This window comes from Thamnophis sirtalis, unplaced genomic scaffold (assembly GCF_051295495.1).
Source record: "Thamnophis sirtalis isolate CommonGarterSnake01/CBP01778 unplaced genomic scaffold, rThaSir2_p1.2 scaffold_5, whole genome shotgun sequence".
Lineage (NCBI taxonomy): Eukaryota > Metazoa > Chordata > Lepidosauria > Squamata > Natricidae > Thamnophis > Thamnophis sirtalis.
In genome coordinates, this window is record NW_028261385.1 from 117287589 (window position 1) to 117308298 (window position 20710).

At 39.9% G+C, this 20710-nt stretch overlaps 1 protein-coding gene across 2 annotated transcripts in view; it reads left to right on the top strand.

Moving 5' to 3' along the window:
* PTCHD4 (patched domain containing 4) overlaps nt 1-20710 on the top strand; it is a 73840-nt gene that overhangs the window by 21603 nt on the left and 31527 nt on the right. For both annotated transcript variants that reach the window (XM_087716728.1, XM_087716729.1), the window contains exon 2: nt 14638-15118. In XM_087716728.1, coding sequence (XP_087572854.1) covers nt 14638-15118 — 481 coding nt within the window. The remainder of the gene's footprint in view (nt 1-14637; nt 15119-20710) is intronic.

The window sequence follows — 20710 nt, forward strand, 5'->3', positions numbered from 1 at the left end:
CACTTCAGCACAATCCATAACCTTTCTTATTATTTCATCTTCGCTTGGAGTTAATTTGTTTTTCTATTTCTGGGCAAAGGCAATCCTTGCCGCTGTAATTATATGTAGTATTAAACACTGGATTTCTTTTTTGTATTTTGCAGACATTATTCCTAACCCCTGTTATTGCCTCCAGCCAATTTTTGATCCTTTTCCAAAACCTTTTAGCCTCCTCACAGGTCAACCATAAATGGTAATATGTTCCATGTATTGATTCGCACTTCCAACATTTTGGGGAGGTATTTGTTAAGTTTTTAGCTAACCTTGTTGGTGCCAGGTGCCATCTGTAAAACATTTTGTACTGGTTTTCCTTGTATGCAACTGATAGTGTCATTTTTAAGTTTGTTCCCCCAAATTTTTCCCATTTGTCTAATTTAATATTATAGTCAAAGTTCTGCGCCCATTTTATCATTTGCTCTTTCACAATTTCCTCTTCCATTTTATACTTCAGGAGAAATTTATATATTCTCCCTTTCATCTTTCTATCTGAGCTTTGAATAATTTTATCCAATTTGTGTGGTTCTGTTTTGATGTCACATAATTTAGTATCATTATTGTATTTAGTTTTGATTTGGAGGTAAATTAGCCAGTCAACTTTCATGTTCTGTTCTGCCAATTCTTCAGTTGTTTTTAAATTTCCCTGTCTATAAATTAAGTCTCTGTATCTTAGCATTTTGTTCATATCTATAAAATTTGGATGGGTCGTCCTTTCTGTCGGTGATAGCCAATTCAGGATTTTCACATAGTGGTTTTTTTTGATTTTGAGCCAATTTTGCAATAACGCTCTTCTAATTAAATGATTTTGAAAGTATTTGTGCGTTTTATTTTTATCATCCCATAGGAATGTATGCCAGCCTTCATGCAAATCATGGCCTTCTAAGGTCAAAATTCTTTTATTCTTTAGCTCTATCCAATCCTTCACTCATGTTATTGTTACTGCTGATGCTTATAATTCCCAATTTGGTAATGCTAAACCTTCCCTCTCCTTGCTGTCTTCCATTGACTGCAGTTTAATCCTTGCTTTTCATCCCTGCCAAATGAACCTAGCAGTTATTTTGTTTAATTCTTGAAAGAATTTTTTACCCAGATTAATAGGTGCAGCTTGCAACAGGAATAAGATTATGTTGTCAAATGCTTTTTGTGCATCAAGGAAAACCAGTACCATTTGTTTTTTTGGATGCGCCTCGTAATACTCTATTATGTCTAGGATGACTCTCATATTATTTTTAATGTGTCTGTGAAGTAAAAATCCATTTTGGTCCAGGTGTATTCGTTCATTTAAAACCTGTTTAATTCTTCCTGCCATAATTGCTGCAAATATTTTATAATCGGAGTTTAGTAATGAAATTGGCCTGTAATTTTGAATTTCTTGTAGGTTGGTTTCTTCTTTTGGGATTAGCGATATTATTGCTTCCGTCCATGATTCAGGCATCTTGGCTTTTCCTAAAACTTCATTAAACATTTCCACTCCTAGCTCTTCCAATATTATTTTATTATATTTGTATAGCTCCACCGGTATTCCGTCTGGTCCTGGGGTTTTATTATTTTTCTGTTTTTTCAGGACTAATTCCACTTCGGCTAACGTTATTGGCCTGTTTATTGCCTTCCTTTGTTCTTTTGAGATTGGTATTATCTTTTCTGTGTTTAAATAATGTTTTATTTTGATTTCCTCCATACTATCTTGCGCGTATAGTTGTGCAAAGTATTTGTGAATAATATGCTTCTTTTCTTCCGCTTTGTATTGAATTCTTCCCTCATCATCTTTTAATTGGTATATCATCCTTTTTTCTCTTTCATTCTTCAATCTGTATGCCAGCCATCGTCCAAGTTTGTTGGCTTGTTCAAAGTAATTTTGTCTGGCCGCTTTAATTTTCTGTGCTAATTCCTTTTGAGTTATTAAGTTGATCTTATGTTTTATCATCTCTCTTTTTTCTTTTTTAATTTTATTCTTTGGGTCTTTCTGTAGTTCAGCTTCGGTTTCCGTAAGTTCTTTTTGCATACATTCTTGTTGCTCTTTTTGTTTTCTAGTTTTTCTCGCCATGTAGGCAATCGTGAGGCCTCTTTTATATGCTTTCATAGTGTCCCAGAGATTTTGAATTGAGGTGTCTTCTTTCTTATTTATTCTAAAGAATAGTTTTAATTCTTTCTCCAGCATTTGAGTGTATTCTATTTCATTTACAATATTTGAATTCATCACCCATCTTTTTCTTCTTCTTTGACCTTTTCATCTTAATTTTATTGGATTATGATCTGCCCACTCATTTGCTTCTATTTCAACTTCATCTAGTTGATTACATAGACCAGATGAAATCCAAGCCATGTCAATTCTTGATAGGGACTGGTGGGGGTTCGAATAAAAGGTATATTGCTTTCTTGTTTTGTGCCTTTCTCTCCAAATATCATGTAATTTATATTCCATTGCCATCTCAAAAAAGGATTTGGGTAATGTATTTCTTTTGTTTTATTTTTCTTTTTGCTTTCATAGTCCATTTTTTAATCCACTATTACATTATAATCCCCAATTAAGCAAATATTTTCATATTCTAATTCGTTTATTTTGTTGTGTAATTTCCTATAGAATTCCTCCTGTTTCTGATTTGGTGCATATATGACTATTAATAATATCGGTTTTTCTGTTGTCTCTAATTCAGTCATTAGCATCCTGCCTTCTTCATCAGAGTAGACTTCTTTGGAGTTTATTTTTTCCTTTATATAGGTTGCTATCCCTTTTTTTTATCTGCCAGTGCTGTATATAATTTCCCTAGTTTTTTGTTTTCCAGTACATCCTATGTTCCCTTTTAGTATGCACTTCCTGTATACAGGTTATATCTACCTTCGGTTTCTTAAGTTTATTAAACATCTGCGCTCTTTTTATGGTGCGTTCAGTACATTCAAGTTTATCGAAATAATTGTTATTTCCTGGTCCATCTATAGATGGGTGTTTTTTGTTGCTTCTGGTTCGTATCTGACTTTTCCCTCTCATGCCTTTCTTTTCTGCTCTCTCTCTTTCTTGCCTCTGTTCTTCTTTCCTGTTTCTTTCCTTGTCTTCTGATGTTTCTTCATCTTGACTTCTATTTCCTAGGTCCTCTTTATTTCCTTGTTCTTCTTCCCCTGTGCAGTATTTTTCATAGAATCCCTGCGCTTCTTCTATATTCTCTATCTTATATCTTTTTCCTTGCCAAGATACCAGTACCCCTTCTGGTACCAACCATCTGTACATTATTCCGTTTTTATTTAACTGATTTGTTAAAAATTGGTATTGTCTACGTTGTTCACGGATTCTCCGTGGAATCTGTTTAAGCGTGATCAACTCTTTTCCCTGGAATGTAATCGTCCCTTCACTGGTTTTTTTGTACACTTCATTTCTAGTTGAATATTTTTTTTTGCCAAATCTTACGTGCACTTTCTCTCTTTTGTTTCTTTCACAGCATTTTGATTGTCCTTTTTGAATGGTATATAGACGTTGTTCATCTCTATGTGCCTTTTGATGGCTGATTTGTCTGAATGCCAGGCTTTCAGGAATTCTCTAGCATTTTTTTGGACTTGGCTTGGTCTAGGATACTCACTATTTCCCAGTTGAAATTATGGTTAAGTCTGTCCATGTATTTGAAATTAAGGAGTTTTCATTGTGTCTTCTGACTGCTAGTTTTTTTAAAAAATTTTTTGACAGAAATGCAAACTTGGACCAGTTAATTAAAAATTAACCAAATCACTATTTAAGTTAATTAACAATTAACCAAGGTAACAGTTTGCCTCCTGGAGTTATGGGTTCTCCATTGCTGGAAGTTTTCAAGAGATGATTGGACAACTATTTGTCTAGGAAGCTATAAGGTCACCTCCCATAGGTAGGGGGTTGGACTGGAATATCTCCAAGGTCCCTTCCAGCCCTATGATTCTATTTCTATTTCTAACCGAATATCCTGTCATTTTCCCAAACACATTTATAAATGCATCAAAGTTGGAACTGACACATGGACATGGAGTGTAGGCATAAATAACAATGGCAACATATAATATCAATACACTTAATGAATTATTATGATGTAGACCATGAATATTATAAGCTACAGAAGCACAAACTACTAAAAACCAAAGAGAAAGTCTGCATCCTAACTTAGTGCCTTAGTGTAAAAGAGGGATGAAAAGCTACCACTACCTTTCTCTTTGCACACAGGAATTGCATTAGGTGTAACCTAATTTGAGCCTCACCTTATGAGCTTTCAGATGAAATAGATATTTTACTACACATTACGATTTGGCCCTTGAAACCTAGTCCCTTGGGAATATTGCTCTTGATAAATGGACTTTTTGAATTTGTCCACACTTACCATGGAAGGTATTGTATGTAGAGGCACCAGATATGTGGGCGAAACTCTTGAGGACCCCTAAGTGGAAATTGGAAATTAGGTTAATATATACTTCTTTGTTATCATCTAGTGATTGTTCAGATTTTTGAAGTCAAGAATGGTATATATATATGTATGAAGAAAAAAGAAAAAACATCTTTTCCACACTCTCCCTTGGCCTTCCACCCAAAAAAGATTGGTGACCCTGCTTTAGTCTATAGAAACACAATATTTGTCATTCTGAGGACTCTGCTAAGGCAGGGCAAAATCTAAATTTGATTATATTTTATTTTCATGCTGTTTGAATATAAACTAATTACACTTCATATGACTATGTGCTATTTGTATGAACCGTATGTAGTTTTGTAATTCCTGCTGCTTTAATTGTTTTTTTTAAGAATTCCAAGAGTGACATCCAAGACCTTTGGGTTTTCTTGTGATCCTGGGATTCAGACTACATATCACTTATTCAGCAAGCCCATTTGAATTTGGACTGTAATGGTTCAGTGCTCTTCAAGATCTAGTGAAACAGAGCCAGTACCCTACTATCATCTCCAAAATGCTGAAGAGAGAGTTTTTAAATCCAATCTTATTGTCATGCAGAGAATATATAACCCACTATAACCAATGTGTTATATAGTAATCAAGGCTGTTAAAGTGGGTAATATCATTGCAATTGATGATATATTGTAGCTCCTACCTGATAATTCTGTCTCAAGGACTTATACATTTCCAGGGGGGGGGGACAATAAAAATGCAAGGGTAAATCTAATTAAACTGTCACATTTATCACTTTCTCACAACTAAAATCGACTGAATGCAGACATCACTGTGTTCTACTTATTTTTTTTATAATAGAATAGAATAACTAGAAAATTAGAGGTCTTCTGGTCCAACCCTTTGCTCAGCAAGAAACTCTATACCATTTCAGACAAATGGTTGTAGTCTCTTCTTAAAAACTTCCAGTGTTGAAGGATTCACAACTTCTGGAGGCAAGTTGTTCCACTTATTAATTGTTCTGTCAGGACATTTCTCCTTAGTTCTAGGTTGCTTCTCTCCTTCCATCCATTGCTTCTTGTGCTGCCCTCAGCACAAGAATAGCTTGACTCCCTTTTCTTTGTGGCAACCCCTGAGATATTGGAACACTGCTATCATGTCATCCTGGTCCTTCTTTTCATTAAACTAGACATACCCAATTCCAGCAACCGTTCTCTATATGTTTTAGTCTCCAGTCCCGTAAATCATCTTTGTTGCTCTTCTCTGCACTCTTTCTAGAGGCTTTTTTTTACATTGTGGTGATGAAAACTGGATGCAATATTCCAAGTGTGGCCTTACCAAGGCATTATAGAGTGGTATTAACACTTCACGGGATCTTCATTCTATCCCTCTGCTTATATAGCCTAGGACTTTGTTGGCTTTTTTCACAGCTGTAGCCCACTGCCGGCTCATATTTAAATGATTGCCCACTAGAACTCCAAGATCCAAGGTCCCTCTCACATTTACTACTATTGAGCCAGGTACGACCTATACTATACCTGTGCATTTGGTTTTCTTGTCTAAATGCAGAACCTTACTTTTTTCACCATTTTATTATGCAGTTATACTTTTGAACCTCTTAAATTTTAAATCTAATTGAAAATAATTAGTCAGGACTTTATTTCAGACCAATGTGTCTTATATAACACTAGTATTTCTTTCTCTGCTTTAAACTTAGGAATCCTTTTCACAAGATCATGTCCTGAATACACATCCACCATCTAGCATTGTCTGTAGGAGCTGTGAGGGGATCTGACATGTTATAATCTTTCTGAGACATTTATTTTTTCCTTTTGTTCCTTTGAGTCCTTCTTGACTCCTGATGGTACTGCCCAGACAGGTCCCGGTAGTTTTCTTGGAAATGGTTTGCCCTTGCCTCCTCCTTAGAGCTGAAAAAAAATGATGGCCAGAAAGTCACCCAAATGACTTCATGCCTAAAGTGGGACTAGAACTCACAGCCTCCTGGTTTCTAGCCTAGTACCTCAACCACTATATCAACCACTCACCCAAACCAAATAATTATTCCTATTTCTTGCTTAATATATCTGAGATTTATTGTGGGACTTTCTACATGGCACATGCGTTCGTGATAGGATGTCTGTCTGTTCATGCTGAGTTTTTCACTCAGAGGCTAAGAGAATTTCCATGTTTTAAAGCCTTAGTGCAGTGTTTCTCAACCTTAGCAACTTGAAGATGTCTGGACTTCAACTCCCAGAATTCCCCAGCCAGCGAATGCTGGCTGGGGAATTCTGGGAGTTGAAGTCCAGACATCTTCAAGTTGCCAAGGTTGAGAAACACTGCCTTAGTGTCTTCCCTTTTAAGGCAGCTCCAGATAGTGCAACTGTTGTAGAAGGCACCCCAGCATGCAAAGGGTTCCTATTTCTAAGCAGCTATGGGCATACATGGGGAAACCCTGGTTACGGTTCTGCTCATGTCACAACAGAAGTGAGCTTTCTGACTTTCTACTTGGAGACAAGATAGCATTTGAAAGCTGTGGAGGACAATTCAGGCACAGTGGGATGGGGGAAAGGCAGGAGGGAAAGAGAGCACTGACTACACTGCAGTTTGCTCTTTTATCCGAGCTGAGCTGGAACAGCTTAGCAAGCAATGGCCAGGAGAAAAAGAACATTTTTCTTAGCAAACTCTAATTTCGGTTCCAGTTGTCTCAACTGCTGCTGGAAAGGAATACTCCACCATTCCGTGTCTACCCAAAAGGACTTTGGCTCACTTTTTTCTGAAGACAGTAAGCAAAACAAAATACAATTGAAATTCCTCCTCTTGAAATGGGCTGTGAACTACTATACTCTAGTGTGTGATACACTGACATCATTAAACACTCAATTGAACACCTGTTTCAATTTAATCCGAGCCTACTAATTGGCTATGAAGATCCATGAGATTTTGAATGTCCTCACGAGTAGCACCTTAATGTTATTCTAGATGCCCTTCTTTTCTGTAGGGATTGTTGTTTGGCGTTCCTGAAGCTCATAATTTCATGGCCCCCTTGACTCTTTGTAATATTATTAATCAGAAGTTATGACTGGCTTAGGTCCTAGTGGGAAAGTACAAATGAGTCTTTTGTGGCTATCAAGATGTTATGAGATTGATTAGATTAGATTAGATTTAATGAATTTATAGGCCGCCCAATCCCAAAGGACTCCAGGTGGCTTACAACAATACATTTTTAAAAATAGAAAAGTTAAAAACACAGAAACATAGATTAAAAAAAAGCCACAACATACACCCAGTCTGATCGGGGCTGGACCTCAGTCATGAGGTCAACAGCCCGGGGCCTGCCGAAATGGCCAGGTCTTAATAGCCTTTCAGAAGGCCATGAGAGTGGGTAGGGTCCGGATCTCTGGGGGCAGTTTATTCCAAAGGGTCGGAGCGGCTACAGAGAAGGCCCTCCCCCGGGTGGTTGCCAGCCGACATTGTCTGGCTGACGGCACCCGGAGAAGGCCTACCCTGTGCGATCTTATCGATCGTTGGGAGGTATGTGGCAGAAGACGGTCTTGTCTTTAATTGTCCCCCATTTTATAGTCCAGGGGTGATGGGGGTTGGAGGGGGTGCAGAAAAAATATGATTGCAGAAGCAGCATTACTAGCAAACACTTTGTCTAATTAAATCAGAAATGGCTGGCCAGATGCCTGTAGTTCTGTTGCAACCCAGAACAAGTAAACTCTAGGAGACTGCAGGAGAAGTCCTTCTGGAACAAACAGGCTAGCAGAGTCTGGGATCTTAAGTCTGTCTCATCCCAGGAAAGTCTTCCTCAGATCAACATCAGGTTGTTTTCCTCCCCTCACTCTCATTTTTAAAAGCCTGCTTTAGAATTAAACAGGAAATGAGGAATCTGTCATTTCTTTCCTACACTCTGAAACAGCATATGAAAAGAAAAAGCTAATTTCTTTCACTTCTTTCTCTTTCGCCTTTCCCTCTTGCTACTTGCAACCTTACTTATCCTTTTCCATCTCTGTTTCTTCTGCTTGTGGGATAAGCTCCAGAAGTTAACCATTAATTTGCTATTTTGTCAGCTTTCCTCTTTAAAAAAAACACTACTGATCTCCTAAATAACTTACCAAAGGACTCTCTCGTCTTCTGTCAAATTATTCACATCATGCTTCTTAAATATGGAAAACATGTTAATTTCTAGGCTAGTCTCCTGAACCAGCTGTATCCTCTGCCATCTAATAGCTATAGAACTGTGATGGAAAGTTCCTTTAACTCATCTTAAGTGGTTATTCTGTAACTCAAAGAAATACTTTATTGACAGGAAGAAATATATGTAAGCTTAAGCAAGTCCAGGCAACATTTTTTTTCCTGAGCTGCAGGAATATATTACAAAAGTGATTGCATTTGATACAGTAGCTATCTATTTGCATTCAGTCTTTTTTTCCCCCTGTGGCCTTCTATATATTACTGACTTGTAATTCACCTAGAGCCTTCTGTTTTGGGCAGAATAGAGAAACTGTAAATAAAGACATAGTATATGAGTTTCAGCTTGCATATTTTTTTCTTCTTTCCAAGGTCATTTCAGGGGCTAGGATATGCCTGAAAAGTGTTTTATATATACATATACACAGGGAATAAATACCATAAGTAGGCATTTTGTTGCTACTTTGGAGGGATTTGAATATGGAATAAAACTCACCCTTGATTCCAGTTTAAGAAGAGAGTAGAAGTAAGCCAGGGTGTGTTATGAGATTTTTTTCCTAGTAAATATTTCCTAGTAAAAATTCTAAACGTTACATTGTCTCTCTGTTGCTGGGGTGGTCTCATAGCTTATTAGAATTTTTCTGGATTCTATTTTAAAATAAACATATGTTTAGCAGTTGCTTCATGTAGAGGAAATACTGGGAATACAGTGCCATCCTTTGCCAAGTCTAAAGCTTTCACTCAGCAAATTGGTCCATTACCAATGTTACATGTGTCTGGGCAAGCATTTTTTTCAAGGGATATGGCAGCACTATTACCATAATCACAATTGCTCTGCAATTCATTAATTCTATAGCTCCAAAACAAAGGTGTACAAAATATAATCCCACTCAGTTTTTTAGGATTACTGATCCTTTTAAACAACAGGAGCTTTTTGAGGTTTTGTGTGTGTGTGTGTGTGTGTGTGTGTGTGTGTGTGTGTGTGTGAGAGAGAGAGAGAGAGAGAGAGAGAGAGAGAGAGAGAGAGAGAGAGAGAGAGAGAGAGATTTTCAGTGGTATCTTTGAGTATCAAACATATGAAGTTTGAAGTTTGAAGTTTTGAAGTTTTATTTTATTTATATGCCACCCTATTCCCTAAAAGGGACTCAGGGCGGCGAACAACTCCAACGGGAAGGGGAACATGCAAATACAAAATAGACGTTTAAAATGACCACACCTGTCGAGAGGGGAAGGGAGATCATCAACCCCAGGCCTGCCGACACAGCCAGGTCTTAACGGCTTTTCGGAAAGCCAGGAGAGAGGTGAGGGTCCGAATTTCCGCGGGGAGTTCGTTCCAAAGGGCCGGAGCTGCAACAGAGAAGGCCCTCCCCCGGGTCGTAGCCAGATGGCATTGGCTGGTGGATGGAACCTGGAGGAGGCCGACCCTGTGCGATCTAATGGGTCTTTGGGAGGTAATTGGCAGCAGGCGGTCTCTCAAGTACCCAGGTCCAATACCATGAAGGGCTTTATAAGTAATAACTAGCACCTTGAAGACCGATTGGAAGCCAGTGCAGCTCGTGGAGGATAGGTGTAACATGGGTGTATCGAGGTACACCCACAATCGCTCACGTGATGAATGGTTTGCATTTCTTCTCCTTCCATTCTCACTGATTTGAGCAATGGTTTAGCTGCCCAAGCAACAATCCCAGATTTTCCTGCAACTGTGATGTGTGATGTTGTTTAATGGAAATATGTATCTAAAATAGTATGTTTTTGATGGTATCAGTGGTATCTTATGGAGACCCTAAGAAATATTATTCCATTAAAGCTGATAACAAGGATTGCAACAACAATTCCAGTCTTTGTCCACTTAGACTCCCCATGAATATTAGCACTGTAACTCCCAGCATAATTTGGCCACCATATCTGGTAAGCATCAAACTGGGGGAAGTGGGTCTACTCCAAGATTTATATCTCAGTTTTCATTTATATATCTGAGAAATTATCTGATTTAGAGAATATCTGACTTCCCTAAGTGATAAAACAAAAATAATATTGATCACAATCTGAGGAAAATAACAGCATCATCATGCAAAAGTTAGGTTCCACTACAAACTTCAGTAATCCTTGAATGTGTGGCTATGCACAGCTTTTGGACTTCATAATTGGGATGGTAATTACTCAGCTAGGAGGCAAGGCTGCACATTATGGCTGCTGTTTTCTGCTTTACTGGATTATCAAAAGTTTATACCTGGCAGTTCTAGCTCCCCACAAGCAAAGATATTTACATCATTCTTGTACCACATTTAGAATTATTATCATTCAGTAAAAATGTTTGAAATAATATTAAATCAATTTTAACAATAACCCTCAGTAAATTCAGAAGGAGAGAGAGACTAAAATTGTAACAGTTCATGAGTAGGGAACATCACGATGCATGCCTGCTTCCCCCCCCCCCCCCCCCATCATCATCAGGCCCCTATTCTGAGCTGGGCCACCAAGCTAACTGGTGCCCTCAAGCTCCATCAGAAGTACCATAGTGACTTCAGGAATAGAAAACATCCTGCAGTCCAGATTATTAAGTTTTCTGGGCCAGCACAGGTGGCTGCCAGGAAGCAAATTAGTAATCTATAAATCAACCACAGGTCAGAGGTAAAAGCACACTCAGGCTCTATCACAGCTAGATGGAATGAAATAGCCTTCGAAAAGGACCTTCTGCAGGTCATCCATTCAACAGGGCAGCAGGGATCCAGACTAGTAAACTATCAATCAGGCAACATCTTCAAGGGAGAAACAAATAATGAGGCCAGAGGAAATCTAAAGTCCAACACACAATCTTGTAGAATATTCACCAGCAGATTTTTTAGCACTGTTCAAAGAGAAATAATGCAATAAACAAGTTTATAAGTGCATTGCTGAGATCCATCAAATTGGAACTGTAGAGTCTGCTGTCCCATTAGCACTTATATGCCTTTTGGGTGGCCTTTCAGATCTGGGAAGTTTACCCCTCTAGTCTTCATTAAATGCATCTGCTTAGTTCCTTAATTTATGAGTTACTGGGGGGGGGGGGGAAGAGCTTGTGAATCTGTTAGCTTTGGTCAAGTCAGAGTGAAATCACTGGCTCCAGTAGTGCTGAAATCTCCAGCCGCTTGATGCCACTAGCTCCATTTCCTTTCTGCCCTTTTCATCTAAAATCATGTTACCTGGCAGGATCATAATAGTGAAGCAACAATGACTCATGCTTCTAGCCTCTCTCAACACAAATACCTTGTATTTTTTAAGAGTTTTGAAGCAGAAGTCAGGAGAACATAGGTTGGTTCCCTTCTCCTTGGAAGTGAGCATATCAGTAGCTCCACTATGACTTAATTGTGGGCCAAATATATGGCAACTTCTCTTCCAAACACTTCAAGAGATGAGGAGGCATATATTCAGACTGGCTTCCAATAAGAAAGAAGTGCTAAGCATTTTCAGATGCTAAAGCATACTCCGTTTTTTCAGAAGCAAACACAATAGAAAGCAGGTTCAATATAGTTGAGACACCCTAGATTTTTTTTCCAGTATTGCATCCCCAACTCGCCACATGGTACTAAAACATCTAAAGCTTCCATTTGTGCATTTTCATCGCCTTTATGAAGATGTGATAGGCAGCTCTTCCTTGCCTGAAGGCTGCCTCTCCTTTCTGCCTGTGAATTTCCAAGTTCATTCTCATGTGTCTTGACTTAGTGGCACGTATAGAAATTAATTTCAAACAAATATCACACTTTAAAGTAATTAACAGGTATTATTAGTGGCATCATGAATTGTTCCTTCTTGTTTCATTATTGAATGCAGTATAACCCTTCCTGGATTATTTTAGAATTGACATAAGATTATAGATTATATAATGATACAATTGCTATTTGTTATCAATTTACGGCTAAACGATCAGTGGGTTATTAGCTGTTATGAAAATATTCAGTCAGCAGTTGTGTGAAACAAACTCAGGCAAGCAAGCTGGCTGGTTTACTGATAGACATGTGATTTACAATCTATATTTTTTGCATTCCTCAGATACTCAGCATCTCCTAGGAGTGGAGGTAGCCCTCACTATTGTAGTATTAGCATATTATATTAGTGTTTGGAAAGGGTAGATTGGATGAGAGGATCGTGAACAGAATGGGTGTATATTGTCTATCTAAAACTTCACTTTCCTATCATAGTAGAAAGGATCACGTACAACACAAGTATGAGTCATACATTGACCAATCCAAAGGAACTGGAAGTGAATCCAAAAAGGAATTTATATGTTCCTTCCTATAAATACCATGTAACTGTGCAGGAAGAAATAGTTGACTAACTTTCCAGGCATAGGTAATTCTACTTTAGTATGAGGCCAAGTTTATGTTTTTTCAAAAAATATCTGAGATCAATGGCTAATAATTGCAATACTGTATTTGGCAGTATATTCTTAGATTTCTCTGTGTGGACAACTATATGTATGAAAGTTTTGTGAGGAGCAGTTGCCTCTCCCTTTCAACTTTTTTGTTGCCTGCCTTGAAGGGCTGACAACTTCCCTATCCAAATACATATGGCAGGAGAATCAAATGACACAGTTTCAGGCCTTGTAGAGTCACAGATGCTAATGGTACTCGCCTATTGTTTTGAACACTATGGTAGGACAAATAAAGCATAATTTACCTCAGCAAAGTAATTCTCAAAGAAGGGTGTTGCATTGTTTTGTATTCTTAAAAAATCCAAAAGTCAACAGTATGCATGAGTTCTCTGTGAGTTTATTAGAAAAACAGTTTAATTAGTTTGGTTTTAAAAAGATATGAATTCCTTAAATTAGGAAATTTCACTATTCTGATTTAAAACCGGTGGTTTTGCCAGCAGCAAGTGTAATGTTTTGTACCTGTTTGTCATAGTGAAATTCCACATTACAATTGCTTTTCAAATCTGAAAATAAGAGCTCTGATTTAGAAAGATTTATTTAACTTTGAGCAAGTACAATTACAACAAGGAGATTTAGTGTGGCAACTTCATCTTAATAGAGAAGCCTATGCACACATTTGGAATGAAGCCACTATCTATTCTACACAAGTATGCCCCATTGAATTCCATATGGCTTCCTTCCAATAACTGCATATAGAACTGAAGCTTTGCTTCAAGATCTATATGTAAATCATGGGATTATTAGGGTTACAAAAAGAATTATTTAACTGTATTACCATTCAGGTCAAGACATAATCAACCTAATGAACTTCAGCATAGAACAATTGGTGGTAATCATTACAGATCAATTTATTTATTAAATTTATGTGCCACTGATCTCCCTGATGAGATGAGAAATATGTAATTTGGGGATAATTCTCTCTGTTACGATTTCAAATGGTTATTGATGAATTGATAGTAATTGGTCATGGACTTTGTTCATAATTTCTGTTAGAGAAATAACTATTGTGAATGTTTCCTCATGCATAAAGGATCATAATTGGTTCCAATTTTGTTTGCACTTTTCTTTAAACCTGTTTGTTCTTATGGAATTAAGATTAATTTTTAATGTGATTGGAAAACAAAATAAATGCATTATCATTCACTGTTTGGATGTGAAATAACCCAAAATATAAATGGAAGTAAAAACAAATTTGAATCCTTTCATTTCTGCTGTTCATTTGTTTGTCAGGCTGGTCTATTTCCCTCCTTCTCAGTGATTTGGTATTTTTATAAAGAAAAGAAGGAGGCAGCAAAATTTGTGAATGTTATAGCTTTGTTGGTTCTCCCTGCTAGTTTGCAAGAACATGTAGTAGTTAAATTAATATACACAACACACTGCGATTGAATTGGGGTGTCTTGCCATCCTTGAAATTCTTCCAGTTGACCATGGTCCTCCTTGAGGTTTCCTTCACCCCCAAAGCCCCTCCCCTTTGTCTTTATGATCTTCAAATTTTAATTCTAATTGTTTGTAATTTTGATCATTGTAGAAAAGCAGGATAGCTAGGTCTGTCTTCTAGAAAGCTCTTTGTAGGAGAAATTCAGAAGTGCTGTTATTTGTACCTTAAGAAAAAGCTTAATCCTAACATATATGTCCCTTGGTTTTTCTCCTCAGGATGGGAGAAGGACCTTTATTGGCCATCAGCTTGGTGGAGTCATGGAGCTGCCAAACAGCAAGGATCAAAGGGTCAAGTCAGCCAGAGCTGTCCAAATCACTTACTACCTCCAGACTTACCATTCTGCAGCCCAGGACCTCATTGGTGAGAAGTGGGAGAATGAATTCTGCAAACTGATACACAAGCTGCAGCTCCATCACAAGGATCTACAGCTGCATTCTCTGGCATCCTTTAGTTTGTGGAGGGACTTTCACAAGACCAGCTTCCTAGCCAAGGGCAAGATCTTAGTGAGCCTCATGCTTGTTCTATTGGTGGCCATCCTCTCCAGCTCCATGAAAGATTGCCTTCGCAGCAAGCCATTTCTTGGACTCTTGGGAGTACTCACAATCTGTATCTCCAGTGTTACTGCTGCAGGGATATTTTTCATTACTGATGGAAAATATAATTCGACTCTGTTGGGAATCCCTTTCTTCGCAATGGGTAATTATTTATCTTCTTAATAATTGGATTAGTGTTGCTGAATGATGACAGAATTGTAAATGGCTCCTATTGTCAGCGTTCCAAATATCATGCAGAATTAAATCAGAGTCCAAGACAGAGCTATCCTCAAATTTCCAATTTAATAAGGCAGACATGTTGGCAACGAACTGTGGAATCTCATATCTGAAAACTTCCTGGGATTCCACCCAGTTGAAAGTTCATGATCTTATCCCCACACCCATAAATCCATCACATGGTCCAATCTTCTTCGGCCACGCTGGCATCTCCACCCAGCTGGTTCTGGTCAGGTGCAGAGGTGTGGAGACAAAAGATGACATTGGGCTTCTAGAAAGGAATGACAACAACACATTCCACAATTCTACTCCTTTCTATTCCCCCTCCCAATTACTACACTAATGAAACAACATAGGAAAATAATAGAGTGTGTGGCAGGCCAAAAATCCCAAAAGGAATATAACTGCAGGATTGACAGGCGGCCTCTCCTCAGAAGAAAAATGTTTCCTGAAAAGAGAATAAAATAAAAGTTAACATAACACAATTAACCACCTCTCTCCCCCCCCCCCCGCAGGGGGACCATTTGGCTTATCAGGAAACTTCTCATGAAATTGTTCTACTAACTTTTCTACTTTTAAGTTCCAACTTTTCACCCAAGTAGCTTCGGCCAAAGGGTAACCCTTCCAATGCACTAAGTACTGTAAGTGACCCCTATTTAGCCTGAAGTCTATGATTTTTTCCACCTCAGATTGTGGTTCCCCTTCTATCACTATAGGAGGAGAGAAAGCTTGGATGGATGCTCTTATGCTAGACCCAATTACTGGTTTCAACAAGCTACAATGAAATTCAACAAGTTACAATGAAATTAACTATCTTCACTATTGGGAATGGACCTAGAAATTTTGGACCAAATTTCTGGTTAGGCATTCTTAATCTTATTTGGTAGATACAAAAACTTTATCCCCCACGCAAAAGGGGTTTTGGAGCAAGTGGTGTTTATCAGCTTGCTTCTTGTAGGCATCTGCCACATCTGCTAGAGCTTTCTTCATATTCTCCCACCCTTTCTTTAGCGTGTCCATCCATTCATTCAAAGACGTAGAGGAGGGAGGTTCTCTAGGCAGCTCAGGCATAGCAACAAATTCCATGCCACTGGTAATCTGGAAAGGAGTAAATTCAGTGCTGCTGTGGACCACATCGTTGTAGGCCACTTCGGCAAAGGGTAGCAAGTCCAACTAGTTGTCTTGCTGATAGTCCACATAACACCAGATGTATTGTTCCACCACCGCATTGGCCCTATCTGCTGCACAGTTCATGCTGGGATGAACTTCTGAGTTCAGTTCTTGGGTGGACTCAATAGATCTCAGGACCTCTCTCCAGAACTTGGCTGTGAACTGGACCCCGCGGTCTGAAATGATCTTCTTGGGCACTCTGTGCAGGCGATAAATGTTTCACATTTCTTTGCGGACGGCAATCCTGAGCAAGCAATAAAGTGTGCCTGCTTGGAAACCTGCTTGGAAACCAAATCAGTAACTGTCCAGATTACTCTATTCCCACTGTTGACTGGTAGTTCGATGACGAAGTCCATTGCGACCTTTTTCCATGGTCGGTTAGGGCTGGCCACTCATTGTAGCAGTCCAGGGGACTTCTCCGGCAGTGGTTTCATTGTTGTGCAAGTAGCACAGCTTTTTTATGTAATCTTCCACCTCTGATTTCATCCTTGGCCACCAACATTGACGGCTGGCGAGGTGGAGCGTTTTTAAGAATCCAAAATCCAAAGAATCCTAGTTCCGCCTCATGGCTTCGCTGTAGAACTTCCAGCCTCAACCCTGCGGGGACGTACAGTTTGGACCCCTTCCAGGCTAATCCATTTTCCATCATTAGGATTTTATGGTTATTGTTGAGCCACTGGTCTGTTGGGAGCACCAATTTCATAGCTATCATCAACTTGTCCTGGCTTCCATTACTGTCGTACTGCGGTTTTCTCGACAAAACATCCCCTAACAGGTTTTTTTGGTACTTGTTGGACCCCTGGGGTTTTTGTCTCTGCTGTAGGTGCTGCAGGTTCTGGGCTCTTGAGTTCATTCATCCCTGGCTGGCCCTTTTCCTCCACTGGTGGTAGCAGCCCAAACACAATCATCAATTTCCTACCACCATCCTCCACTCTATCATAGGCTTCCATGTGTCAAGCCATGCAAGCCCCAAGATTATTTTTCCCAGCATCTCTGGAGCCACAATGAATCTGAGAAGCTCATAGTGGCGGCCCACTTGTAACTTCACCAGTTCAGTTATTAGCATGGCTGGGCCCCTCCAATTACCGTTCCATCTACCCGCTCAACCGGAAAGGGACAGGCTAGAGGTCTTGTGTGTATACCTAGTTGACAATCAACATGCTAATTAAGCATCGAGTGCAACCGGTGTTCACAACTGCTTCAACTTCCCCTCCCACCCCCATCTCTGGTACTCTGGTACAACTGGAGGTTGACTTGGAAGGCAAAGGGTGGATGGGCGCATTCACCATTGGGTCATCTTCAGCATTTTCCTCCTCCAAGGTCTCCCCATTGGTAGGACTCTTCATCACCTTAGGTTGGGGATCCTCTTCCAGAGATTGTTGGCCCAGATGACTCTTTTCTGGTGGCATCTGGGGCCTTCTCTTTATTGCCGTGGTGGTTGGTGCACACATTTGTGGCATTGGAGCTGGAGCCAAGCACTCTGACACTCTGTGGCCAAGTTGACAGCAATAGTGGCATTTTATTGGCCCCCCACAAGAAAGGAACCTAGTTACATCTCTAGACTTAGGAAGTGCCTCATCACATTGTTCCGCTATCCATCCTGTAGGTTCCCCCTTGGTAATCCCTTCTTCCATTGTCAAGAACTCTTCTCTGTAGGAAGGTGGGGTAAGAACTGTTGGGACATTGCAGGGGAGACTGGAACTAGTGGGGAGGTCAATCCCTCAGTTGGCCACTGCCCAGTTATCTGCCATGGTGCCATCTGCTGAGGGAGGGCAGGTGCCCACTGGCATCCCTTCCATCCATGACCTGGGGTAAGACCCATCCCGGGGGTTTCTGAATCACAGGTTGCAGTTCAACCAACGATGGCTGGCAGGGGGCGGTTATGTGCCAAGGCCCCCTCTGCTAGCTTGGAGAAGTTATGGTTCCATTGTCGAGAACTCTTCTCTGTAGGAAGGTGGGGTAAGAACTGTTGGGACATTGCAGGGGAGACTGGAACCGGTGGAGAGGTCAATCCCTCAGTTGGCCACTGCCCAGTTATCTGCCATGGTGCCATCTGCTGAGGGAGGGCAGGTGCCCACTGGCATCCCTTCCATCCATGACCTGGGGTAAGACCCATCCCGGGGGTTTCTGATTCACAGGTTGCAGTTCAAACAAAGATGGCTGGCAGGGGGGGTTATGTGCCAAGGCCCCCTCTGCTGGCTTGGAGGAGTTATGGTTCAAGGCCCCCTCCGCTGGCTTGGAGGATTTTCCCATGCTGATGGCCAAGTAGGTGCCCACTGGCATCTTTTCCATCCATACTCTGGGAAGAAAGCCCAATTTGGTGGTGCTTCATTCACAAGCTACAGCCCAATTTCTGGTAGCTGGCAAGTGAAAGATGCTGGCGAAAGGGTAATCTCTAGCTTTCTGAAGTTAAAGTAATTGCCAAGATGTTTTCAATAATTTATTATCATGCCATTTATTTCAATTAAATAACAAATATCATGAAGCCACCCTACCTTTGAAACAAATAACATGTATTTGGGCAAGTTTAAATGAATGGACTGACATGATCAGCAAATCAAAACTGCAACTATAGGCAAAGGATTAGTTTTCTGTCAGTCTGCCTTTAGATTGAAATAACTGATCTTAGTCTGCAGAGATGGGATGGATATTTGGCCTTTTTTGATAGGAATACACTTTCTATTTGATTTTCAGGTCCTTCTCATTTAATTATACATGGCACCTTTATAGATCACCATGGGCAAAGTAGACTATTCCCCCTTTTTAAAAATGTGGTGGAATCTACTGCCAATGGGGACCAAATACTCTTATTTTAATTTTGAGACAGGTATCTTTCTCTTCAAAATTGTTAACAGAATTTCCAGGTAACTAGAGAAAGAAAGAGAGCCAGTTTGGTGAACTGGTGTTCAAGTTTCGAGTTTCATTTTATTTATATGCCGCCCTATTCCCGACTCAGGACGGCGTACAAACCCAAGGAGGGGAAGGGAAAAACACAAAAACTACAAAAGTACAGGGCATTTAAAAACAACCAACAGCCACACGATTCGAGAGGGGAAGGAAACTCATCGACCCCAGGCTTGCCGACACAGCCAGGTTTTAATGGCTTTTCGGAAGGCCTGGAGAGAGGTGAGGGTCCGAATCTCTGCGGGGAGTTCATTCCAAAGGGCCGGAGCCGCCACAGAGAAGGCCCTCCCCCGGGTAGTGGCCAGATGACATTGGCTGGTAGATGGAACCCGGAGGAGGCCTACTCTGTGTGATCTAATGGGTCTTTGGGAGGTAATTGGCAGCAGGCGGTCTCTCAAGTACCCAGATCCAATACCATGAAGGGCTTTATAAGTAACGACTAGCACCTTGAAGCGTATCCGGAGACCAATCAGTAACCAGTGCAGCTCGCGGAGGATAGGTGTAACGTGGGTGTATCGAGGTGCACCCACAATCGCTCGCGCGGCTGCATTCTGGATGAGCTGGAGTCTCCGAATGCTCTTCAAGGGCTGCCCCATGTAGAGCGCATTGCAGTAATCCAGTCTTGATGACTTGGTGAAGGTGCTGGCCTAGAGACCAGGAGACTATGAGTACTAATTCTGTCTTCGGCATGAAAGCCAGCTGGGCGACCTCCAGCCTGTCATTTTCTCTTTCCCCTAAGAATTAGGCAAGGGCAAAGACCTGCAAAAATCTTGCTAACAAAACTGCAAGAACCAGTCAATTGCCACAATTCACCACTGATACAAAGACACCCACTCACACACAAACAAATGAAATAAAACTACAGGGCAAATATTTCTGAATTATTGTAAGATAAATTATTGTAAGACAAAATTGCTATATTCTTGCTACAGTAGTTAAAAGCTTTTCACTGGGCATATATAAACTTTTTCATTATTTAGGATATTCAGAGATATGACTACATCCAGCTTTCTATATTGAAGGAACTGTAGGATGGTTTAATTTAAGAAAACCGTTACTGCCTGTATCTGAAATATAGGCAATGCAAAGCACATCAAGTATCAGCTCATTAAGGTTGAAAGGACCATGCTTCATGGCAGAGATGAGCTGGTGTTGATCTATATATCATCCTTAATAGGACAGTGCCAAACCAAATTCGGAATACTTTCAAATGCTAGCAATACGAGGTGAATTGTGATCAGTTCTTTCATCATGGGAATTCCTCATTCCGGAAAAACAAAGTATATTAATTTATTGTTTACTCCTTTTAAACATTTGTATTTTTTTGCAACTTATAAAACAGTGATGCATAATTTAAAAAAAACAACCCAAACATCTAAAACAATTGCTCAAGCTCTCTGTCAAATCTTAAATGCTAATTTATGTTGTCTTAAACCAATATAGG